Source organism: Thalassophryne amazonica, chromosome 8 (assembly GCF_902500255.1).
Source record: "Thalassophryne amazonica chromosome 8, fThaAma1.1, whole genome shotgun sequence".
NCBI lineage: Eukaryota > Metazoa > Chordata > Actinopteri > Batrachoidiformes > Batrachoididae > Thalassophryne > Thalassophryne amazonica.
In genome coordinates, this window is record NC_047110.1 from 105,388,599 (window position 1) to 105,415,810 (window position 27,212).

Consider the following 27,212-nt stretch of genomic DNA (forward strand, 5'->3'; position numbering starts at 1 on the left):
CTAAGCAGTAGCTGGTCTCACTGCTGTCTTGTAAACTTTCCCCTTCACTCTTGCAGATATTCTTTGGTCACAAAGGGTTGACAGGTGTGATAATATTAATAATAATCTCTAAGGTGATGTTACTTAACTAAATTTTTATTTTAATCTTCAGTTTCATTTATTTCATAAATTATGTAAAAAAATAATTTTACTGTCCTAATGTATTTATATATTGCTCAGGTTCTCGTTATCATATACACACTTTTGTTATTTGTATTATTACTATTATTTCTTCTATTTCATTTGATTTTTAAATGGACCACAATGGAAATGTGTTTTCGCTTTCTTGTGTCATCAGTGTATTTTTTAATGTATTTGCAATTACGTACGTGCATTGAACTTACTAAATAAAATCAATCAATCAATCAATCAATTCACGATCGTCACGGACGACTGTTTCGACGGAAACCAGCACAAACTGGCAACACACGATCTACGTCATTACGCCAGAGGAGAAATCCTTCCGTGTTGCAGTTGGATTTGGAAAGTACGGCTCACCTTTGTCGATATGTTATAAGATTTAGGGGTTTTCTTTTAAGGACACTCACTCGTTCTGTGTTTTCTGATGCGACGTTGCGTCGCTGCAGAACGTAACGCTGCAGAAACAACAGGCGTCCTCTCCGAGTCACAACAGGCAACATCATCTCCTCTTCACTGCGACTGACAGGTCACGACAAACGAAACAACTTCCGCTCTGGGACTTTCAGAATAAAACATTTTTCTGGCGCTGCAATGTACTGTTAAGAAAATAATTTAATTAAATATCACTGACCTTGTGCAAATATGAAATTTAATGGTTGGGATGGATTGAAGCTCTGTCTTGGGTTTATACATCTGTCTCAATGAATTTAATAATTGCATAACTTTATTATTATTATTATTATTATTATTAAAACTGTGACTGAAATCCTCATGCAACCCCCAACCTACACATTTTAATTTTGATTTTGAACTGTTTTGTGTGATGTGCCTTGAGGCAACCTTTGTTGTGATTTGGCATATTATAAATTGAATAAATTAAATTAATTCAATTAAATTTAAATCTCTCCCTGCCAAAGTAGGGAGAGATACCTCGAACCCTAACACCGTACTGTATACCCCAAACCCTAACACCGTACTGTATACACCGAACCCTAACACCATACTGTATACTCTGAACCCTAACACGATACTGTATAGCCCAAACCCTAACATCATACTGTATACCCCAAACCCTAACATCGTACTGTATACCCCGAACCCTAACACCGCACTGTATACCCCAAACCCTAACACCGTACTGTATACACCGAACCCTAACACCATACTGTATACTCCGAACCCTAACACGATACTGTATAGCCCAAACCCTAACATCATACTGTATACACCGAACCCTAACACCGTACTGTATACCCCAAACCCTAACACGATATTGTATACCCCAAACCCTAACATCGTACTGTATACCCCGAACCCTAACATGATATTGTATACACCAAACCCTAACACCGTACTGTATACCCCGAACCCTAACACAATATTGTATACCCCAAACCCTAACAACGTACTGTATACCCCGAACCCTAACACCGTACTGTATACCCCAAACCCTAACACGATATTGTATACCCCAAACCCTAACAACGTACTGTATACCCCGAACCCTAACACCGTACTGTATACTCCGAACCCTAACACGATATTGTATACCCCAAACCCTAACATCATACTGTATACCCCGAACCCTAACACCGTACTGTATACCCCGAACCCTAACATGATACTGTATACCCCGAACCCTAACACCGTACTGTACACCCCAAACCCTAACACGATATTGTATACCCCAAACCCTAACACTGTACTGTATACCCCGAACCCTAACGCGATACTGTATACCCGAACCCTAACACGATATTGTATACCCCAAACCCTAACATCGTACTGTATACCCAAAACCGTAACACCGTACTGTATACCCCAAACCCTAACACGATATTTTATACCCCAAACCATAACATTGTACCGTATACCCCAAACCCTAACACCATACTGCATACCCCAAACCCTAACACCGTACTGCATACCCCAAACCCCAACACTGTACGGTATACCCCAAACCCTAACACTGTGCTGTATACCCCAAACCCTAACACCGTACTGTATACACCGAACCCTAACACCATACTGTATACCCCGAACCCTAACACGATATTGTATACCCCAAACCCTAACATCATACTGTATACCCCGAACCCTAACACCATACTGTATACCCCGAACCCTAACACGATATTGTATACCCCAAACCCTAACATCATACTGTATACCCCGAACCCTAACACCATACTGTATACCCCGATCCCTAACATGATATTTTATACCCCAAACCCTAACACGTTACTGTATACCCCAAACCCTAACACCATACTGTATACCCCAAACCCTAACACGATATTGTATACCCCAAACCCTAACAACTTACTGTATACCGTGAACCCTAACACCGTACTGTATACCCCAAACCCTAACATGATATTGTATACCCCAAACCCTAACACCGTACTGTATACCCCAAACCCTAACACCGTACGGTATACCCCGAACCCTAACACCATTCTGTATACCCCTAACCGTAACACTGTACTGTATACCCCAAACCCTAACACTGTAATGTATACCCCAAACCCTAACACCGTACTGTATACCCCGAACCCTAACACCGTACTGTATACCTCGAACCCTAACACCGTACTGTATACCCCAAACCCTAACACTGTACTGTATAGGGATGGGTATCGAGACCCGATTCCTTTCGGGTATCGTTAAGAAATGATTCCATCCACCGACATCAATAAGCTTTTGTTAATGATTCTGTTATCGGGTCCTTCAGAGTGGCCGTTATTTTGGGGGTGTTTGTCAGGAAAATGATCATTTCTCTACATTGATTACAGACCCTGCAGTGCGGCTTTTCTTTGAACCTTGAACCAATCAAAGCAGTGGTTGGCAGATTGAAGCAGTGCTTCGATCTATTGCTTCGTTTATTCTTTCTTTCTTTCGCTTAATTTTCCCCCCCGCTAAAACCCTAAAGAGCATACGTCTATGAGTATTATTTACCTTTTTTATGTTAAACCGACCTGTTATGGTGTTCTGAAACAGCTGATAGATGTATTTTATAACTTAAAAACGGGACGCGTTAGCATGTCTATGGCATTTTCAAATGTTAAAGTTAGCATTAAGCAGTTGCAGCTGTCATCACGTTCGGGTGCATTTGTTTTCAAATTGTAATAGTTTTTAAATTTATTTTTGTTTATATATTAATAATCTAATGATTATTATATACAATATATACTTATTATATACAATTTTAGAGAAAGAGACAAAAAGAACCTGAATAGAAACACAACAGAAAATATAAAACCAACTAATAACAATGAACATACATAAATAAATAAATACATACATACAGAAATAAATAAGTGTTTCCTGTGAACACCTAGTGGCTCTTACACCTCCACTTCATCCCTGTCTTATTTAAGTTTAATGACAGTTTGTTTCGGTCAAACCATATTGTTCAATGTGTTAATTTCTTCAGTGATTTCTCCAGAACTATCTGCCAAACTAGAAAACTGCTGCATCCTTGTAAGAGCAGAATACTACTAGAATAGATTGAATAAGGAAAGTTGTTTTTTTTTTTCCTCACCTAAAGGATGCTGCACTCACTGCAGTTTATTGTCTGGAATAGTCCCAGACTGTATTTCAGAGCTTCTAGAATTGAAACATTTTCATGCAGGTGGTGTTGGGGGTAATTTTGGGTTTCAGCTTTTTTTTAGTTTTTCACCACTTTCATCCCTGAATATGTCAATTGTGAGTCACTTTGTGCGGATTAAAAGTTACTAACTGGGACTCCTGTCTTGTTGCGAGAAAGAAACGGGAATGGTCCTCCGTTCTGTTCACACAGCTCCAAACATTGCGCGGCTCTCTGCCGAGTAAGTTAGAACGATAGAGTCCAGTCGGAATTATAACTTCAAAGCGAAACACTGTTTTGTTTATTTTTGTCCAGAGATCAAGGATACAGTGACCAATTTCATATTTATTTACTTTAAGACTCAATGAAATACATAGAAAACCTGTAAAGCCTACTTTTAGTACAAAATTCACGAGGTATTGATAAGGGAATCAATAAGGAATCGGATCGATAAGCAGAATTGATAATGGCATCGATATCGATTAAATCTTATCAATACCCATCCCTAGTACATGTATACACCGAAACCCTAACACCGTACTGTATACCCCAAACCCTAACACTGTACTGTATACCCCAAACCCTAATACCGTACTGTATACCCTAAAACCTAACACCGTGACCATACTGTATACCTTGAACCCTAACACTATACTGTATACCCTAAAACCAAACACCATACTGTATACCTCTAACCCTAACATACCCCAAACCCTAACTCAACAGACGGTGACCTCCAGCGTGCAAGTTTGAGGCTGAGTGTGAAGCTACTGGCATAAGGATCAGCATGTCCAAATCTGAGACCAGTGTCCTGTGTTGGAAAAGGGTGGCTCTCTCCTCTGGGTCCTGGGAGAGTTATTTCTCCAGGTGGAGGATGTCAGGTATCTTGGAATCTTGTTCACGAGTTGGAGCATGAGATCGACAGGCGGATTTGGGCGAGATCTGAGATTCTGCAGACGCTGTACTGGACCATCATGATGAAGAAAGAGTTGACCCAGAAGGTGAAACTCTTGACTTACTAGTCGATATTCACTTCTAGCCTCACCTCTGGTCATGAGCTTTGGGCAATAACCAAAAGAACAAGGTCACGGATACAAGCGGCGCAGATGAGATTCATCTGTTGGGTATCTGGAATTACACTCCTGGTCAGGGTGGGAAGCTGGAACATCCGGGAAGCTGCTGCTTCTTCGCATCCAAAGGAGCTAGCTGACATGGTTCGGGCATCTGGTGAGGATGCCCGCTGGTTGTCTCCCTTAGGAGATCTTCTCGGCACGTTCAACTGGGAGGAGACCCCAGAAGAGACTCAGGATACGCTGGAGGTTCCAAGCTGGTTTGGGAACACCTCAGGAGAGTTTGAAGACTTGGATGAGGACAGGGAAGTGTGGACTGAGCTGCATGGTCTACTGCCACTACTAGTAAGTGCCATAAAATGAATGAATGAATTAATGAATTGTGGGGACATAGCCTATAATCTCCATTTGGGACTGAAGCAAGAAAATATGAACAGTGAAGTAATTAAGTTTAGTTTTATGTGATGGGGGGGTCGCATTTGTTCTGAGCTGTATCATCTATAAGCTCTTTATGTTTGAAATATTGTGGGAAAACTAGCAGAATTGGCATGAAGAAAATAACCTGAAAGTAGATTTTTAATTTTCTCAAGGCGCCTGCCCACGACTTTTTGATACTTTTAATTGTGACATCAACATCATTTTTTAGCTTCTGAGTGGACTCACGCTGTCGGACTTGATGTACCAGGTGACGTCACGCCTCTTTCTGACAGACAGTGGCGCTACAGGTCAAAATAAAAACAAACGAGGCAGGTTCAAGTAAAAATGATACACAAGATTGCAGCTGTAATGCTAAATGTTACCTTTTGACAGCTGTCAGAGCCGTTATTAATCATCAAGTAAGTATTTTTTAGGAAGCTGTGGCTTAACCAAATTAAACGTTCAGAGGATTTGTTGTATTTTTCAAGTCAAAGTGCATTCAGTGGCAGCTTACCGACACCGAAATGTATGTTCATTTAAAATTATAAGTATTAATAATGATTATAGTGTTTGCCGAATTTTGCCGGAGGACCTAAAGATGAATCCTTAATCATATCTCTGGACCAGTTTGTTACTGTGGCGTTAAGAAAAGCAAACAACTTATAATTTCCAGAATTTTGAATAGAGTCTGGTGTAGTGAGATCGTGTGAGAGCTTATTCCGGTACAAATATATCTTAAAAATGATGGTTTATTACAAGGCATTTTTTATAACTATAATTTTTTTTGACTGTGGTCCCTTAAAGGTCATGTATCCTGTTGACCTTCAGGATGTGGGTCACAGTGACCTGACCTCAAAAGCTGATCAATATCTCTGCTCTTTGGGAAAAAACAGGATGATTGTTTGGTTTCATTCATCGCCTTCTCTAAAGGTAAGAGTAAAACAATGCCAAACCATATTTATACGTTTATTTATGAATTCGGATATTTAACACAAGTGAAAACACTTTTTTCCAGATGAATCAAAGGTGCAGAAATACATGAATTTGATGACTGCAGTTGTGAAACGGAATCAAAGGACAGCATAATATTGTCAAAGTGGATTTGATGACTGAGTAATTAAATTTGTGATTTTTTTTTTAAATCAATGTTCGAGGCCACGATAACACTGCTGGGGGTTCCGACCCCAGACAGCTGCAGAACAGATTTATCATTTCGTCAGAATTTTTTTTTTTTTTTCTTTTTTAATGTTGGCTTATGTACCTTCAGGTACAGTTTGTAGACCCTTAATGATGAAACATGAGGCTTCACGTGTCTTGAGCTTTTCCACTGTAAACAGTCTCCAAAGGCACACATCTAAATGTGTTGTGCTCAATGTGCCACGATAACTATTGTTGTTTAATATATTTTGGATGATACGAGTATGTGTTCCAGAAATATTTTTTGATGAACGCTGGTCATCATTAAAACCGCATTTATGCAATGTGATAATGCAAGTACAAACCCTATCAAAGAATAATGAGTAATTATCATCAATCAAATAGGTTAGATATTCAAATGTTGAAAATGGATATGAGAAAAAAAAATATGAAAATATATATGTATATTAAAAAAAGAATCCAATTTAAATAAGCAGCTCATGAAATAGATGCTCAGCCCGAAAAGAGCACTCTCATTCTCAAAAAACATTCCCACTGTGGCAGATCTGTGGAGTGTGGCTTTGAAATCACGTTCATGTGGAGTTATTTTCCAAACTTTATGTTTAGATTACACAGTCATTGAGGAAAGCACTATTAGTGTCAAGTAGTAGAGGTGGGCGATACTGGGAATTTTGGTATTGATCCGATACCAAGTAAATACAGGTCCAGTTATCGGACCGATAAATCGATACCAATACCGATACTTTTTCATATTTAAGCTTCATAGATCCAAAGGATCCAAAAGACCTAGGATAGAATTTTCGCCAAACTTGTACGTGACAACAAAATACTTTATTATCACATCAACATATTTGTTTAAAAAATATCCCTCAACACAACTTAAAATCTCCTGAGGTAGAGGACTTGACAAAGCACAATACAAGGGTGGCGCTGCTCCGTGTTGTATGAACACAGCGCAGCGCTGCTCTACAGACAGAGAGTAGACGCAGTCCAATGCCGTGCGGGAAGAGAAAAAAGTTTGGAGTATCGATCTTTTTACACCGCGGAAATCGTTCAAATATCAATACCAGCGTTGGTATCGTATTAGGATCCAATCCGCCCACCTCTATCAAGTAGCACGTTATCGTCACTTCACCTGCTTCACTGTCGCTCTGTGGGGGGGGGGGGGGGGGCAGTGAGGCATCCAGAGCCACGACCATAATCGAACTTGACACAAAAAACTGATGACAGCAGGAACAGCACAGCAAAACAAACAAAAACACCCCGCAAAAAATGTCTCTGTAATTTTGTTTCTTTTCATTCGACATATAGGCTGTGAGGAATAAATGTTATGGCGTCATGTTGGCAACATGTAAACAAAGATACGAAAACCCAACAGGCAATTCCGAGGTCAGAAAAATGATTGAGGTCATGTAAAAATGTTAAGATAAATTGATGTCGCCGTTATTACAACAGGCTGAGACGTTCCGTTTGTGCTGTTGGTCCTGAAAATCCAAAAGCAGACAGCAGGGAGCACGACGAACCACTTATGACTTCACATCGACAAAGCTGGAAATAAAGAACCCCGTGTGTTCTTAAGTTCATGAATAACCAAAGCTATAGACTGAAAAGGAGCAAGAAACGCTGCACGCTGTGACAGGATTTGGAATGTCATTAAACTGAATTTTACCTGATGAGACAGTCTGGGTTTTCTTTTTAAACAGTATGTTGTGATTTTTGGCTTCTTTTCAACACCTTTAATGTCGATTTGTCTCGCTGCAGACATGCTGAGGCTGATACTGGAGCTGATCATAGTCAATGTGCAACCTCCGCAGCTCAGTTTCCATCTTTGTCATCCAAAGAGGAATTGTTATTCCAGTAGCAGAGCCGATAAGAAAGCGGACTACGGACTGGAGTCCGGACGTAACCACATTTGACAGCTCGTAACCTTGTAAAACTGCAGTTCCTGTAAATTCCTTCGGGACAGGAAGTGACTGAAATGTTTGGCGTGATTCTCGCAGCAGCCTTTAATTTGTGGCATCACTCAGAAAGCTAAAGGAGAAACACCCTCGCTTTATGTTGCGAAACAATCTGAATCACAGGCAACCAGCTGCACAAACCCCGTCTGTGTAAACCACAAGGATTGTAGCTCCAAGCCTGACTACCTCTGTCTGTCGAGTTATCCCCGAGGAAAACCCCAACCCCAGAGGATAACACAAAAAGTATTAATTAAACACTCTGAACTCTGATCTGTTTCTAGGTATGTTTTCATTTTATTTTTGCTCCCGTCACCTTTTATCTCCTATTGGCTCATTATTCACTGCACCTGCAAGTCCTGCACCTCTCTGCAAACAGCACAGTCACTGCAGGTAGAACTCAAAAATGACTTTTGTGCTGTTTAACAAAGTTATGATGTCATAAATCCCTACTAGTAGTAATACTACTAGTAGTAGTAGTTAAGGAGAGAGACATTTTTCTGCTGGAGAATTAAGCCAAACTTGGCACATCTATACTTCGGCATACGGGGAGTGACCTACGCTACCGAACACTTTAGTAGCGGTAATAGTAGTAGTACTACTAGTAGTAGTAGTAGTTAAGGAGAGAGACATTTTTCTGCTGGAGAATTAAGCCAAACATGACACACCTATACTTCGGCATACAGGGAGTGACCTAGGCTATTGAACACTTCAGTAGTAGTAGTAGTAGTAGTAGTAGTTATGGGAGGTGTTGGTCTAGTGGTTAAAGTGTTGGGCTTGAGACCAGAGGGCAAGGTCCTTAATCCCCTAGTTGCTCCGGTGTAATCGTGAGTACCTTGTATGGCAGCACCCTCACATCAGAGCAAATGTGAGGCATTATTATAAAGCGCTTTGAGCATCTGATGCAGATGGAAACGCACTATATAAATGCAGTCCATTTACCATTTTTTATTGTAATTAAGGGGAGAGACATTTTTGTGCTGGAGAATTAAGCCAAACTTGGCACACCTATACTTTGGCATACGGGGAGTGACCTAGGCTATTGAACACTTTAATAGTAGTAGTCATGGCTTGGCTTCGCGAAGGAAGATCATGAAGGCTGTCCACATTGTCGTCCGCAGGCACGCTTGTGGCTGACTAGTCCGATGCGGGAAAGGCAGAGCTGCGGGCAGTGTCTGCAGGTGAAGATCACATCCAGTGTGGCAGCAGAGGTGGCGCGGGCCTTCCTTCTCTGACGCTTGATCTTGAGTGCATTCATCATGTCCTCTTCAGATTCAGTGACAGCTTGGTGGATCGTGTGGCGTCAGGCACCACAGTCTACAGCCAGGTCTGACTAACACTGGTGGTCAACATGACATGCGGTGAGGGACTTCTTGAGGCAGTCCTTGTATCATTTCTTGGGGGCACCTCTCCCTCTATGGCCGGTGGAGAGTTCGCCATACAGTACAATCTTCGGTAGGCGATGGTCCTCCATCCTGGAGACATGACCTGCCCATCGGAGCTGATATTTCAGTAGCATTGCTTCGATGTTGGGGACCTCAGCCTGCTCCAGAACTTCAACATTTGTGATGAAGTCACTCCAGTGAATGTTGAGTATGGAGTGGAGACAGCGCTGGTGGAAACACTCGAGATGACGGATGTGACTGTGAAAGGTCACCCAGGTCTATGAGCCGTAGAGAAGGGCGGTAAGAACAACAGCCCAGTAGACGCGGATCTTTGTCTTGCTCTTCAAGTTTTTGTTGTTCCAAACTCTGCCAAAAGGAGCTGTTGGCTTTAGAGAGTCTGTTGTCAATTTCTTTGTCGAGTATTAGTAGTAGTAGTAGTAGTAGTAGTAGTAGTAGTAGTAGTAGTAGTAGTAATGGTAGTTAAGGGGAGAGACATTTTTGTACTGGAGAATTAAGCCAAACTTGGCACACCTGTACTTTGGCAGACAGGGGAGTGACCTAGGCTACTGAGCACTTCAGTATTATTATTAGGGCCCGAGTAGGCAACGTCCTACGAGGACCCTATTGTAATTGCGCTGTTTATTATTATTATTATTATTATTATTATTATTTATTATTATTATTATTATTATTCTCACTCTTGAAATCGAAATTTCGGCCTCTTCCCATGCTCAAAAACTCACCAAACTTTCCAAAGTCGTCCGGCCGGATCCGAAATTTGATATTTTGGGGGTGTCGCACATGGTCGCAGAAAAATCGCGAAATGGCGCCCCCTAGAAATTTTCAAAAACCCCTCCGCATTGGGCTTTTTTCGTCGTAGCCTCACGAAATTCGGTACACATATTTACCATGCCAGGATGCACGAAAAAGTCTCTTACTGTCATGGTGAAATATCGACAGGAAGTCGGCCATTTTGATTTTAAGTTTCAATTTTGAGCAAATTTTTGCCATTTTTGGCCTTTTCCACTACCTACATTTGAACGAACCCGTCCTAGGGATTTTATCCGATCATCTTCAAATTTGATCAAAATCATCACAACACAATGGTGATCAAAAGTTATCAAAAGATTCTAATTAAGTCAAAAGGCGTGGCTGCTAGGGGTCGTCAAACTTTGGAGCACGCCATTTCACTTCGAACGGCTGTCACGCCCACATACTTCATCGTAGATCCTTCAAACTTGCTGGACAGGATGAGGGCTCTGCCCTGAACGTCTGCATATCTTATGTTCCCACCTGCGCCATAGCACCCCCCTGTGGTGGCGGGAAAGGTCCTATTTTTACTTTTAAAGGTCCTGATGTCACATACTTAACCCAATCAACTTCATTCCACTTCTAAAACATGCAGAACAAATTGGTGAACATAGGCGATGAACGCCGTGAAGTTACGAGTAACGGCGTCCGTGTGGCGGCGTGCCGAATATTAACCATTCGCCATGAAATTACGTTCTTCCTTTTGACGGCTTTAATTTTGTCACATCATCATGAAAATTGATACACAGGTCGAGCACGACAACCTCTTGCAATTCATAGCGGCATCGCCCATGGGCGGGGCAAAATGCCTCAATAGCGCCCCCTTGAAACTTTCAAAAACCCCTCCACGTAGGGGTTTTTTTGGAGTAGGGAGATGAAAATTGGTACACATGTGTGACTTGCGTAGACGTACAAAAAAGTCTCTTGCACCATGGGTCTACTCCAAACAGGAAGTCGGCCATTTTGAATTTTCTTCTCATTTTGGCGTGATTTCCACATGTTGTATTTGAACAAACTCCTCCTAGGGATTTTGTCCAATGCACTTCAAATTTCTTCCACATCACCCACAGATGATACTGACCAAAACTTATCGAAAGCTTTTCTTTATGTCGAGGGGTGTGGCTGCTATGGTGCCGCCATTTTGACCCTTCGCCATGGAACATTATACTTAAATAGGTACTGATGTCACATACTTAACACCATCAACTTCCTTCCACTTCTAAAACATGCAGAACAAGTTGGTGAACATAGGCGATGATCGCCGTGAACTTACGAGTAACGGCTTCTGTGTGGTGGCGTACCGAATATCGCCCCTTCGCCATTAATTACGTTCTTCCTTTGACGGCTTTAATTTTGTCACATCATCATGAAAATTGATACATAGGTCAAGTACGACAACCTCTTACAATTCATAGGGGCCTCGTCCATGGGTGGGGCAAAGTGCCTCAATAGCGCCCCCTTAAAAATTTCAAAAACCCCTCCCCATAGGGGTTTTTTGGGAGTAGGGAGATGAAAATTGGTACACATGTGTGACTTGCATAGACATACAAAAAAGTCTCTTGCACCATCAGTCTACTCCAAACAGGAAGTCGGACATTTTGAATTTTTTTCTCATTTTGCAATGATTTCCACATGTTGTGTATTTGAACGAACTCCTCCTAGGGATATTGTCCAATGCACTTCAAATTTCTTTGACAGCATCCAGAGATGACACGGACCAAACGTTATCGAAAGCTTTTCTCTATGTTGAAGGGTGTGGCCACTATGGTGCCGCCATTTTGACCCTTTGCCATGGAACATCAAGTCATGATAACTCCTTCATGCTTTGCCTGATTGACTTGAAACTTCACATGTATGATGACGGTTGGCTCCTGAACACACCCAGCCCCTCTGTTTGTACACTGAGTGCCCCCTAGTGGATGAACAGTCAACATGTCATAACTCCTTGATGCATTGTATGATTTTTTTTACAATTTTAACTGTGTGATGAGTGGTTGCCCCTGCATGCACATGCCCACATGTGGTCACAAGGGCACCCACTGGCCTGGGTAGGCGGTTGCGCGGAACGAGGGCCCGTATATGACTGCTTGCAGTCCTAGTTATTATTATTATTATTATTCTCACTCTTGAAATCGAAATTTCGGCCTCTTCCCATGCTCAAAAACTCACCAAACTTTCCAAAGTCGTCCGGCCGGATCCGAAATTTGATATTTTGGGGGCATCGTACATGGTCGCAGAAACATCGCGAAATAGCGCCCCCTAGAACTTTTCAAAAACCCCTCCGCATTGGGCTTTTATCGTCATAGCCTCATGAAATTCGGTACACATATTTACCATGCCAGGACGCACGAAAAAGTCTCTTACTGTCATGGTGAAATATCGACAGGAAGTCGGCCATTTTGATTTTAAGTTTCGATTTTGAGCAAATTTTTGCCATTTTTGGCCTTTTCCACTGCTTACATTTGAACAAACTCGTCCTAGGGATTTTACCCGAGCATCTTCAAATTTGGTCAAAATCATCACAACACAATGGTGATCAAAAGTTATCAAAAGATTCTAATTAAGTCAAAAGGCGTGGCTGCTAGGGGTCGTCAAACTTTGGCGAGCTTTTCGGAGCACGCCATTTCACTTCGAACGGCTGTCACGCCCACATACTTCATCATAGATCCTTCAAACGTGCTGGACATGATGAGGGCTCCGCCCTGAACGTCTACATATCTTAAGTTCCCACCTGCGCCATAGCACCCCCCTGTGGTGGCAAGAAAAGGTCCTATTTTTACTTTTAAAGGTCCTGATGTCACATACTTAACCCAATCAACTTCATTCCACTTCTAAAACATGCAGAACAAATTGGTGAACGTAGGCGATGAACGCCGTGAAGTTACGAGTAGCGGCGTGCCGAATATTGACCATTCGCCATGAAATTACATTCTTCCTTTTGACGGCTTTAATTTTGTCACATCATGAAAATTGATACACAGGTCGAGCACGACAACCTCTTACAATTCATAGGGGCGTCGCCCATGGGCGGGGCAAAATGCCTCAATAGCGCCCCCTTGAAACTTTCAAAACCCCTCCCCATAGGGGTTTTTTGGGAGTAGGGAGATGAAAATTGGTACAACATGTGTGACTTGCATAGACGTACAAAAAAGTCTCTTGCACCATGGGTCTACTCCAAACAGGAAGTCGGCCATTTTCAATTTTCTTCTCATTTTGGCGTGATTTCCACATGTTGTATTTGAACAAACTCCTCCTAGGGATTTTGTCCAATGCACTTCAAATTTCTTTGACAGCATCCAAATATGATACTGACCAAACGTTATCGAAAGCTTTTCTCTATGTTGAAGGGTGTGGCCGCTATGGTGCCGCCATTTTGACCCTTTGCCATAGAACATCAAGTCATGATAACTCCTTCATGCTTTGCCTGATTGACTTGAAACTTCACATGTATGATGACGGTTGGCCCCTGAACACACCCAGCCCCTCTGTTTGTACACTGAGCGCCCCCTAGTGGATGAACAATCAACATGTCATAACTCCTTGATGCATTGTGTGATTTGTTTAAAATTTTAACTGTGTGATGAGTGGTTGCCCCTGCATGCACATGCCCACATGTGGTCACAAGGGCACCCACTGGCCTGGGTAGGCGGTTGCGCGGAACGAGGGCCCGTATATGACTGCTTGCCCACATGTTGTATTTGAACGAACTCCTCCTAGGGATTTTGTCCAATGCACTTCAAATTTCTTCCACATCACCCACAGACGATACTGACCAAAAGTTATCGAAAGCTTTTCTTTATGTCGAAGGGTGTGGCCGCTATGGTGCCGCCATTTTGACCCTTCGCCATGGAACATTATTATTATTAGTAGTAGTAGTAGTAGTAGTTTAGGGGAAAGACACCTTTGTGCTGCATTATCATCTACAAGTGTGCTAAAAGGTTCGTGTCATACTTTTCTATTCTCTTCTTTTTCCTTTGAACTTCACCTCATCATTTTTGCAGTAGGATATGAAGTTTCCATTTCAGCCTCTGAATCAAACTCGCCCTGGAGCCTGTAATCAGCTAGTAATGGCTATATGTAGTCATACTTTCCTCAGAATCAAAGCAATAACCAAAATAAACTCCTATATTTAAAGAATAAACACCAATCATAAAAGAACACATTAAAAATTAAATGGATTCATGTTTCCAGCACCATGGAACAGCAATCTATGTCCATCTGACGACTTATTTTTGTTCAGACTGCATCAAATAACATCTGATATGTTGCCCATCGTACAATTATTTTTCCATCTTGCACCACAAGCTGAGGGTTTCTTGCATAAATCCACAGTTCAGTTTCAATTATTCAATTTATTTGCATTTATATAGCACCAAATCATAACAGAGTTGCCTCAAGGTCTAACCTTACTAACCCCCAGAGCAGCAGTGGTAAGGAAAAACTCCCTCTGAGGAAGAAACCTCAAGCAGACCAGACTCAAAGGGGTGACCCTCTGCTTGGGCCATGCTACAAACATAAATTACAGAACAATTCACAAAACGAATATACAGGAAATGCTGTTGGTGCACAGGACAGGAGGGTCTCCAGCACAAATACAGCTCCCATCTCTGGATGGAGCTGCACCTTAAACAGAGAAAAAAAAAAAAAAAATAGAATCAGGCATCAGAAAGACAAGAAATACAGTATAATTTGTCAGCATTAAACAACAAGAAAATTAGGAAATACTAAGGTGATCAAGCCCTAAACTTCACTAAAAGACCCAGAATTTAGATAAAGTTGAGGCTGCGGCCCGCTCCGTTTCCTAATAAAATGAATTAAAAGAGTAAAAAGTGTAGAACTATACTATGCCAGTATGCTAGTGATATGAAAGGGAAAATAAGTGCATCTTCAGTCTGGACTTGAAACTCTCCACAGAATCTGACTGTTTTATTGATGCAGGGAGATCATTCCACAGAACAGGGGCACGATAAGAGAAAGCTCTGTGACCTGTAGACTTCTTATTCACCCTAGGGACACAAAGTAGTTCTGCACCCTGAGAATGCAGAGCCATTACATAAGGTTTAATTAGGTCACCTAGACTGGGAGGTGCCAGTCCGTGAACAATAGACTGACTAGCAGCAGAACCTTAAAATCTGATCTCACTGGGACAGGAAGCCAGTGAAGAGACGCCAAAATGGGTGTAATGTGGTCGAACTTTCTGCTTTATGTCAAAGGTCTGGCAGCTGCATTTTGAATTGGAGAGCCCTAATGCTGGACTGCAGTAAACCAGAAAATAGAACATTGCAGTAGTCCAATCTAGATTGTACGCTGCTTGCACTTCATGTGCCTGACGAGCCAACACAAGATTTGTGGTCTCTCTCACACACACACACACACACACACACACACACACACACACACACACACACACACACACACACACACACACACACACACACACACACACACACTTATGCATGTACAAATGGTGCATTCCGATCGATGTTAAATTCGCTAGTGATGCCAAAAGTTGTTCCTTTAACAGAGTTGATTGTTTCAGAGTGTTGCTCACTCAGGTTCGTTCATTGTCTTCATCATTCAGAGTGCTTCATTTGGTTCATGATTCATTCAGGATTTCCTGCTATTAGTTTGGGTCATCATTTGCTCCTGAGATGCAACTTCAAAAGAGTTTGTGTCATTGAGCAAAAATCCATCCATCCAATTTCTTCCGCTTATCCGAGGTCGGGATGCGGGGGCAGCAGCTCAAGCAAAGCTGCCCAGACCTCCCGATGGACACACACCTCCCCCAGCTCCTTCGGTGGAACCCCGAGGTGTTCCCAAGCCAGCTGAGAGATGTCGTCCCTCCAGCATGTCCTGGGTCTTCCCCGGGGCGTCCTCCCAATGGGACGTGCCCGGAACACCTCTCCAGTGAGGCGTCCAGGGGCATCCGGAAAAGGTGCCCGAGCCACCTCAGCTGGCTCCTTTTGATGTGGAGGAGCAGCGGCTCGACTCCGAGCTCCTCCCGAGTGACCGAGCTCCTCACCCTATCTCTAAGGGAGCGCCCAGCCACCCTGCAGAGGAAACTCATCTCGGCCGCTTGTACTCGCGATCTTGTTCTTTCTGTCATGAGCCAAATCTCATGACCATAGGTGAGGGTCGGAACGTAGATTGATCGGTAAATCGAAAGCTTTGCCCCCCTGCTCAGCTCTCTCTTCACCACAACGGTCCGATACAGCGACCGCATCACTGCAGATGCTGCACCGATCCGTCTATCGATCTCACGTTCCATCCGTCCCTCACTCGTGAACAAGACCGAGATACTTAACTCCTCCACCTGAGGCAAGGACAACCCACCGGCCTGAAGAGGGCAAGGCACCTTTTTCCGGTCGAGAACCATGGCCTCGGATTTGGAAGTGCTGATCTTCATCCCGGATGCTTCACACTCGGCTGCAAACCGCCCCAGTGCACGCTGAAGGTCCTGGTTTGACGAAGCCAACAGGACCACATCATCCGCAATCAGCAGAGATGAGATTCTGTGGCTCCCAAACCAGACCCCCTCTACACCCTGGCTGCGCTGAGAAATTCTGTCCATAAAGGTAATGAACAGAACCGGTGACAAAGGGCAGCCCTGGCGGAGGCCAACGTGCACTGGAAACAGGTTTGACTTACTACCGGCAATGTGAACCAAGCTCCTGCTGTGGTCGTACGGGGACCGGATAGCCCTTAGCAAAGGACCCTGGACCCCGTACTCCCAGAGCACCCCCCACAGGGCGCCTCAAGGGACACGGTCAAATGCCTTCTCCAGATCCACAAAGCACATGTGGACTGGTTGGGCGAACGCCCATGAACCCTCGAGCACCCAGTGGAGGGTGTAGAGCTGGTCCAGTGTGCCGTGACCAGGACGAAAACCACACTGCTCCTCCTGAATCCGAGGTTCGACTATCAGTCGAATTCTCCTCTCCAGTACTCTGGAATAGACCTTACCGGGGAGGCTGAGGAGTGTGATCCCCCTATAGTTGGAACACACCCTCCGGTCCTCCTTCTTAAATATATATATATATATATATATATATATATATATATATATACATATATACACATATATATATATGTGTGTATATATATATGTGTGTATATATATATATATGTGTGTGTATATATATATATGTGTGTATATATATATATATGTATATATATATACACGCCGTTAGTTCCCCCCTGGCAGATCCCGAGCAGCCGGGAAAGCAGGCTGACTGGGTGACTGTGAGGAGGAAGCGTAGCCCTAAACAGAAGCCCCGTGTACACCGCCAACCCGTTCACATTTCTAACCGTTTTTCCCCACTCGACGACACACCCGCCGAGGATCAAACTCTGGTTATTGGCGACTCTGTTTTGAGAAATGTGAAGTTAGCGACACCAGCAACCATAGTCAATTGTCTTCCGGGGGCCAGAGCAGGCGACATTGAAGGAAATTTGAAACTGCTGGCTAAGGCTAAGCGTAAATTTGGTAAGATTGTAATTCACGTCGGCAGTAATGACACCCGGTTACGCCAATCGGAGGTCACTAAAATTAACATTAAATCGGTGTGTAACTTTGCAAAAACAATGTCGGACTCTGTAGTTTTCTCTGGGCCCCTCCCCAATCAGACCGGAGTGACATGTTTAGCCGCATGTTCTCCTTGAATTGCTGGCTGTCTGAGTGGTGTCCAAAAAAATGAGGTGGGCTTCATAGATAATTGGCAAAGCTTCTGGGGAAAACCTGGTCTTGTTAGGAGAGACGGCATCCATCCCACTTTGGATGGAGCAGCTCTCATTTCTAGAAATCTGGCTAATTTTCTTAAATCCTCCAAACCGTGACTATCCAGGGTTGGGACCAGGAAGCAGAGTTGTAGTCTTACACACCTCTCTGCAGCGTCTCTCCCCCTGCCATCCCCTCATTACCCCATCCCCGTAGAGACGGTGCCTGCTCCCAGACTACCAATAACCAGCAAAAATCTATTTAAGCATAAAAATTCAAAAAGAAAAAATAATATAGCACCTTCAACTGCACCACAGACTAAAACAGTTAAATGTGTCTATTAAACATTAGGTCTCTCTCTTCTAAGTCCCTGTTGGTAAATGATATAATAATTGATCAACATATTGATTTATTCTGCCTAACAGAAACCTGGTTACAGCAGGATGAATATGTTAGTTTAAATGAGTCAACACCCCCGAGTCACACTAACTGTCAGAACGCTCGTAGCACGGGCCGGGGCGGTGGATTAGCAGCAATCTTCCATTCCAGCTTATTAATTAATCAAAACCCAGACAGAGCTTTAATTCATTTGAAAGCTTGTCTCTTAGTCTTGTCCATCCAAATTGGAAGTCCCAAAACCAGTTTTATTTGTTATTATCTATCGTCCACCTGGTCGTTACTGTGAGTTTCTCTGTGAATTTTCAGACCTTTTGTCTGACTTAGTGCTTAGCTCAGATAAGATAATTATAGTGGGCGATTTTAACATCCACACAGATGCTGAGAATGACAGCCTCAACACTGCATTTAATCTATTATTAGACTCTATTGGCTTTGCTCAAAAAGTAAATGAGTCCACCCACCACTTTAATCATATCTTAGATCTTGTTCTGACTTATGGTATGGAAATAGAAGACTTAACAGTATTCCCTGAAAACTCCCTTCTGTCTGATCATTTTTTAATAACATTTACATTTACTCTGATGGACTACCCAGCAGTAGGGAATAAGTTTCATTACACTAGAAGTCTTTCAGAAAGCGCTGTAACTAGGTTTAAGGATATGATTCCTTCTTTATGTTCTCTAATGCCATATAACAACACAGTGCAGAGTAGCTACCTAAACTCTGTAAGTGAGATAGAGTATCTCGTCAATAGTTTTACATCCTCATTGAAGACAACTTTGGATGCTGTAGCTCCTCTGAAAAAGAGAGCTTTAAATCAGAAGTGTCTGACTCCATGGTATAACTCTCAAACTCGTAGCTTAAAGCAGATAACCGTAAGTTGGAGAGGAAATGGCGTCTCACTAATTTAGAAGATCTTCACTTAGCCTGGAAAAAGAGTCTGTGCTCTATAAAAAAAAGCCCTCCGTAAAGCTAGGACATCTTTCTACTCATCACTAATTGAAGAAAATAAGAACAACCCCAGGTTTCTTTTCAGCACTGTAGCCAGGCTGACAAAGAGTCAGAGCTCTATTGAGCTGAGTATTCCATTAACTTTAACTAGTAATGACTTCATGACTTTCTTGCTAACAAAATTTTAACTATTAGAGAAAAAATTACTCATAACCATCCCAAAGACGTATCGTTATCTTTGGCTGCTTTCAGTGATGCCGGTATTTGGTTAGACTCTTTCTCTCCGATTGTTCTGTCTGAGTTATTTTCATTAGTTACTTCATCCAAACCATCAACATGTTATTAGACCCCATTCCTACCAGGCTGCTCAAGGAAGCCCTACCATTATTTAATGCTTCGATCTTAAATATGATCAATCTATCTTTGTTAGTTGGCTATGTACACAGGCTTTTAAGGTGGCAGTAATTAAACCATTACTTAAAAAGCCCATCACTTGACCCAGCTATCTTAGCTAATTATAGGCCAATCTCCAACCTTCCTTTTCTCTCAAAAATTCTTGAAAGGGTAGTTGTAAAACAGCTAACTGATCATCTGCAGAGGAATGGTCTATTTGAAGAGTTTCAGTCAGGTTTTAGAATTCATCATAGTACAGAAACAGCATTAGTGAAGGTTACAAATGATCTTCTTATGGCCTCGGACAGTGGACTCATCTCTGTGCTTGTTCTGTTAGACCTCAGTGCTGCTTTTGATACTGTTGACCATAAAATTTTATTACAGAGATTAGAGCATGCCATAGGTATTAAAGGCACTGCGCTGCGGTGGTTTGAATCATATTTGTCTAATAGATTACAATTTGTTCATGTAAATGGGGAATCTTCTTCACAGACTAAAGTTAATTATGGAGTTCCACAAGGTTCTGTGCTAGGACCAATTTTATTCACTTTATATATGCTTCCCTTAGGCAGTATTATTAGAAGGTATTGCTTAAATTTTCATTGTTACGCAGATGATACCCAGCTTTATCTTTCCATGAAGCCAGAGGACACACACCAATTAGCTAAACTGCAGGATTGTCTTACAGACATAAAGACATGGATGACCTCTAATTTCCTGCTTTTAAACTCAGATAAAACTGAAGTTATTGTACTTGGCCCCACAAATCTTAGAAACATGGTGTCTAACCAGATCCTTACTCTGGATGGCATTAACCCTGACCTCTAGTAATACTGTGAGAAATCTTGGAGTCATTTTTGATCAGGATATGTCATTCAAAGCGCATATTAAACAAATAGTAGGACTGCTTTTTTGCATTTACGCAATATCTCTAAAATCAGAAAGGTCTTGTCTCAGAGTGATGCTGAAAAACTAATTCATGCATTTATTTCCTCTAGGCTGGACTATTGTAATTCATTATTATCAGGTTGTCCTAAAAGTTCCCTAAAAAGCCTTCAGTTAATTCAAAATGCTGCAGCTAGAGTGCTGACGGGGACTAGAAGGAGAGAGCATATCTCACCCATATTGGCCTCTCTTCATTGGCTTCCTGTTAATTCTAGAATAGAATTTAAAATTCTTCTTCTTACTTATAAGGTTTTGAATAATCAGGTCCCATCTTATCTTAGGGACCTCGTAGTACCATATCACCCCAATAGAGCGCTTCGCTCTCAGACTGCAGGCTTACTTGTAGTTCCTAGGGTTTGTAAGAGTAGAATGGGAGGCAGAGCCTTCAGCTTTCAGGCTCCTCTCCTGTGGAACCAGCTCCCAATTCAGATCAGGGAGACAGACACCCTCTCTACTTTTAAGATTAGGCTTAAAACTTTCCTTTCGCTAAAGCTTATAGTTAGGGCTGGATCAGGTGACCCTGAACCATCCCTTAGTTATGCTGCTATAGACGTAGACTGCTGGGGGGTTCCCATGATGCACTGTTTCTTTCCTCTTTTTGCTCTGTATGCACCACTCTGCATTTAATCATTAGTGATCGATCTCTGCTCCCCTCCACAGCATGTCTTTTTCCTGGTTCTCTCCCTCAGCCCCAACCAGTCCCAGCAGAAGACTGCCCCTCCCTGAGCCTGGTTCTGCTGGAGGTTTCTTCCTGTTAAAAGGGAGTTTTTCCTTCCCACTGTAGCCAAGTGCTTGCTCACAGGGGGTCGTTTTGACCGTTGGGGTTTTACATCATTATTGTATGGCCTTGCCTTACAATATAAAGCGCCTTGGGGCAACTGTTTGTTGTGATTTGGCGCTATATAAAAAAAAAATTGATTGATTGATTGATTGATATATGTGTGTATATATATATATGTGTATATATGTGTATATATATATGTGTATATATGTATATATGTATATATATGTGTATATATGTATATGTGTATATATATATATATATATATATATGTATATATATGTGTATATATGTATATATATATATATATATGTGTATATATATATATATGTATATATATGTGTATATATGTATATGTATATATATGTGTATATATATATATGTATATATATGTGTGTATATATGTATATGTATATATATGTGTATATATATATGTATATATATGTGTATATATGTATATATATATACATGTGTATATATATATATATGTATATATATATGTGTATATATGTATATATATATACATGTGTATATATATATATGTATATATATATATATATGTATATATATATATGTGTATATGTATATGTATATATGTGTATATGTATATATGTATATATATATATGTATATATGTATATATACACATATATATATGTATATATATATGTATATATACACATATATATATATATATATATATATATGTATATATGTATATATATGTATTTTTCTTTTGGCAATATTATTGTCAAAGCTGAGCTGAGTAAAGCAGGGGTGGTGGCCAAGTGGTTTGTGCATTGATTTCAGTGTGGAAGGTTCCTGGTTCAAACCCCACCCCTGCCACGTTTCTTCATGTAATGTGAAGTTGCCTCAAGAAGGGCATCCGGCGTAAAAATTGTGCCAGAATCAACATGCAGGTCCATCATGGATCTGCTGTGGTGAGCACGAGTGCAAACAAGGGAGCAGCTGAAGGGACTTACTTACTTTTTTATTGTCAAAGCTGAGTAGAGCATTTAGAGGCTTGATTGCTGGCAATGATTTAATATGACTAACGCTGTAAAGCATGAACTGAAAGTTTTATATAAATCTGTAACAAGAGACCTATGTGTGTGTTTGTATGTTTGCTGTGTGTTTGTATTCATGCTTGTTGAGTTGTGTTTTCTTTAGCACCGGTCAATTATGGAGAGGGTGATTATGTTCCTGCTCAGCCAGGTGGTGGACATACCTTCGCAAGATGAGGCGCTGTTTTCTTTGCACCCTCACATAGAAAGTGGCAAACTGTTGTGGAGAGATGGTGAAGATAGTGAAGCGGTGGGCTTCTGTACGGTCAAACACAAAGGTATGATGGAGGAGAATACAGCAGGCCACAGAGCAGGTGATTAGAGGGAGACTGACAGGGACTAGAAGGAGACAGCATATCTCACCCATATTGGCCTCTCTTCATTGGCTTCCTGTTAATTCTAGAATAGAATTTAAAATTCTTCTTCTTACTTATAAGGTTTTGAATAATCAGGTCCCATCTTATCTTAGGGACCTCGTAGTACCATATCACCCCAATAGAGCGCTTCGCTCTCAGACTGCAGGCTTACTTGTAGTTCCTAGGGTTTGTAAGAGTAGAATGGGAGGCAGAGCCTTCAGCTTTCAGGCTCCTCTCCTGTGGAACCAGCTCCCAATTCAGATCAGGGAGACAGACACCCTCTCTACTTTTAAGATTAGGCTTAAAACTTTCCTTTTTGCTAGAGCTTATAGTTAGGGCTGGATCAGGTGACCCTGAACCATCCCTTAGTTATGCTGCTATAGACGTAGACTGCTGGGGGGTTCCCATGATGCACTGTTTCTTTCTCTTTTTGCTCTGTATGCACCACTCTGCATTTAATCATTAGTGATCGATCTCTGCTCCCCTCCACAGCATGTCTTTTTCCTGGTTCTCTCCCTCAGCCCCAACCAGTCCCAGCAGAAGACCTTCCCTCCCTGAGCCTGGTTCTGCTGGAGGTTTCTTCCTGTTAAAAGGGAGTTTTTCCTTCCCACTGTAGCCAAGTGCTTGCTCACAGGGGGTCATTTTGACCGTTGGGGTTTTACATAATTATTGTATGGCCTTGCCTTACAATATAAAGCGCCTTGGGGCAACTGTTTGTTGTGATTTGGCGCTATATAAAAAAATTGATTGATTGATTGATTGATTAGAGACCCTGCAAGGTTTATGACAAATGTGGGTGTGGAAACCATTAGCTTAGCTGGGAAATTAGTGCAGAAAATCCACTATGGTGATAGTGGATAGTGCAGTTTATCTGCTAGGGAGGGAAATTCAACAAGTTGAGACTGTGGCCTGCTTCCATAGACGTGTCCATAAAAATCATAGAGGGATATGCTTTGCAAACATAATACCCATTACTACACTGGATGATGTTGAAACTGAAGATGGCCAGTTGGTTGTTTGTTGTTCCAGCAATATCAAAGATTTTGTGTCTGCTACCAACAACTCGCATGGAATGTCTCAAACCTAAACCTACTTCCAGGCATCTTATATATGCTACTCTGGAACCACCCCTGAACCCAAACAGTCTAGAGATGGGTGTGGTATCTGTTCCGGAGATCCTCCTGTCCTGTGCACCCGCAACATTTCCTGTATGTTAGTTTTATGAATTGTCTCATAATTTATGTCTGTAGCATGGCCCAAGCAGAGGGTCACCCCTTTGAATCTGGTCTGCTTGAGGTTTCTTCCTCAGAGGGAGTTTTTCCTTACCACTGTTGCTCTGGGGGTTGGTAAGGTTAGATCTTTTTTGTGTGAAGCGCCTGGAGGCAACCTTGTTGTGATTTGGCGAAATATAAATGAAAATAAATCAAAATTGAGAATGTGATATTATCTCCTGTTTCCACACCTTTATCAAAAATCATTGTGGTTTTTATCATAATCGTGGATGGTAGTGGTATTGTACAGAACGTTAGAAGAGTCTTTGAGGGAAGTCCCAGTCAACATGATGTTGGAGTACATAGAGCTCAAATCCTGCCACTGGAAGAAGGCAGGGGTGGAGCCCTAACCCAAGTGTCAGACAGGGACCAACTGGTGGTGGCGGGGTGGAGGAGGTAGTGTTCAGGTTAGCAGTTGCAAGCAGCAGACAGGTGAGTTTAAACTTGCATTTTTAAATAGCAGACATGTTTCCTTTTGATCACGAGTTGATGACTGAAAGAGGGACCAGCTGATTCCTACTACAGATTACAGCTGATTCTGATTCGGTGAATCTGAATGAAAGCTTTAAAATGTGAGTCTTCTTGGCAGAACTTACATTATGCTACATTTCTGTAGTGTGATGGATGTAGCAATGTGTAGCGCCGGTCTGTATAGTGGCATGTAAGCTTAAAAATGTGGTACAGCAATGCCTCAGTTTCACACCTTCAGCGGTATTAGACATATAAACAGGAGCTGAGCTAACCATCCTTTAGCTAATTAACAACTAGCTCTATGGTCTAAGTTGTTAAGTTTTCCTCATTTCTGTGTTTTTTCAATAGCTGTAATTCAACATATTGCTATGCATTGGTGCGTTTTGTGACATACTGTTGGAAGAGTTATGGTTTGTGTTTCTCTCTGCATAGATTCACATTTGTAATCCAAATCTTTTAGGTTTGTCAGGGATAGGGCTATCACAAGATCACCAAAGCTTCACGAAGTCTCAGCAAGGCTAAATTGCAATGGTCAGGTTTTGTTCGGTGCATTGTTGCACAATTACTGAAGGAAAGAACACAAGTAATTTGGAGTAAAGAGCACAGTGCCAAACCAGAACGCATCCAACGATTTTGCGCGCATGCACCTTTACATAACAATACCTCCTATATCAGTATGATGTTTGGATGGATGTTTATCATAAAAAACAACCAGATTTAACTGTAAAAAGTGGATAGAAAGGTTAACAGACGTTTGTGTGGATCTTACTGAATTTAAAATTCTATTCTCTTCTCATCACAATCCATTGTTCAGCCTCATGAAGCATTTTTATGTTGAAATATATTTTCACAACTTTAATCACTTCTTCTCTTTACAGTGGACTGTAAGAATGAAAGAATTAAGGTCTGTGTTGCTCATGTTTCAGCTAGTTTGTGCGGCCGTTTCCTCAACCGGCAGTACCTGCTGCCTGTTCTCGACACAGTTCTGGTGAGGAGGCGCTGTTGGAGGAGAGGCCTTGGTCTTCACATGCTGGAGGATTTCTGCCGCTCCTTTTCCAAAGAGGATGTCCGGGGAGTCAGCGCTCCGTTATCACCTGGCATGGTGGTAGATCAGCGATGGTCACCGTTATCACTCTGCACACTGGCCATAGTGCAGGAGGTTGTAATCGCTCCTATGTGACTTGGTAACGGCTGATTTTCACAAGCATTGCAAGGCATAGTCCTCAGTCGAGTGTTTCCACATGCTTTTGGAGCAGAGTGGGAGAGGGATGGGAATGGAGTCGAGGACTCCAGCAGGATCTGGGATGGTTCCGCAGTGATGTGTGGCACCAGTGCATGTTCCCAGACTTGACTGTCAATAATCAATGCCATTATCGATTCCTCTTATTGGTCCAATTCTTTATCAATTCCCTTCTCAGTTCCTGATTGACTTTCTGTGTGGAAAAATGTGGGCCTACACAGGCTTGTTTTCAGCATCAGTGCAGTTGTTTGTCATTGTTGCCATATGCAGAGTTTGACATCATGTTGAATGAAGCTTTGCAATGTGGCGCTGTCATGAAAACATTCCAGCATGGATGAAAGGAATTAATAACATCTGAGGTGCACAGTTCCAATGGAGTGGAAAAATTCTCAGCTAGAACCGGTCCTCGATTACCATTTTTACAGATAAGTCAACAGTCAAGATCATCAAAAAATAATCTGAATAACACATTTTCCAGGACATTTCTGCAAACAGTCGCCCGGAGGGATGATGTTAAGCGTACATTAATCAGTATTATGTGTGCATTGGGTGTGGGTGTGCCTCGTCCCTCTGGTGCATGTCACATTCCAGCTGTTTTTCATCCTCCAGCGTTACTTTGGAAAGGATGACGTCCACAGGCCATGACTGTGAGCAGTGTTGAAAATGGTGTATTCACAGCACACTGGACATGCTAACACCATGACTGGAACATCCTCATACCAGCACTGAAATCTTTATTTCCTTAAAAGTATTATAATAATAATAAATAATGTAATTTTATGTGCAAACTGCCTGACAATAGAGGAACATAAAATAACCCTAAAGTGTGGCACTTGTTGCTATAAAGAAGAACTTAATGATTAATCAGCGATCACCGGACACAGATGTGTCGTGTTCTAGTTCTGGAAATGAAATGCAGCTGTTTGGTCCACTTATGACCCCAACACAGCTTTTTTTCTCCCTGTTTTTGTTCACTGTGCACCCCTCCCTGCCCCCCTAAAAACTTACATAAATGTACAGATTCAAGGAACTTCAGTCATCTGGCCCCAGCTGTAATTCTC

The 27,212-nt window shown here is 41.9% G+C and overlaps 2 protein-coding genes and 1 long non-coding RNA gene across 3 annotated transcripts in view; 2 read left to right on the forward strand and 1 right to left on the reverse strand.

Moving 5' to 3' along the window:
- Positions 1-704, reverse strand: part of ldhd (lactate dehydrogenase D) — a 37,190-nt gene extending 36,486 nt beyond the window's left edge. The window contains exon 1 of the mRNA XM_034177172.1: positions 588-704. Within this exon, the coding sequence (XP_034033063.1) occupies positions 588-683 (96 nt within the window). The 5' untranslated portion in view covers positions 684-704. The remainder of the gene's footprint in view (positions 1-587) is intronic.
- Positions 705-5,573: 4,869 nt separating this feature from the next.
- On the forward strand, positions 5,574-6,139 carry LOC117515162. Its single transcript, XR_004562087.1, has 2 exons — positions 5,574-5,675; positions 6,061-6,139. It is a non-coding gene; the product is annotated as an uncharacterized LOC117515162 (long non-coding RNA).
- A 3,375-nt stretch (positions 6,140-9,514) lies between these two features.
- fam169b (family with sequence similarity 169 member B) overlaps positions 9,515-27,212 on the forward strand; it is a 31,424-nt gene continuing 13,726 nt past the window's right edge. Inside the window, exons 1-3 of the mRNA XM_034175538.1 lie at positions 9,515-9,580; positions 22,920-23,091; positions 25,838-26,087. Of these exons, the coding sequence (XP_034031429.1) occupies positions 9,515-9,580; positions 22,920-23,091; positions 25,838-26,087 (488 nt within the window). The remainder of the gene's footprint in view (positions 9,581-22,919; positions 23,092-25,837; positions 26,088-27,212) is intronic.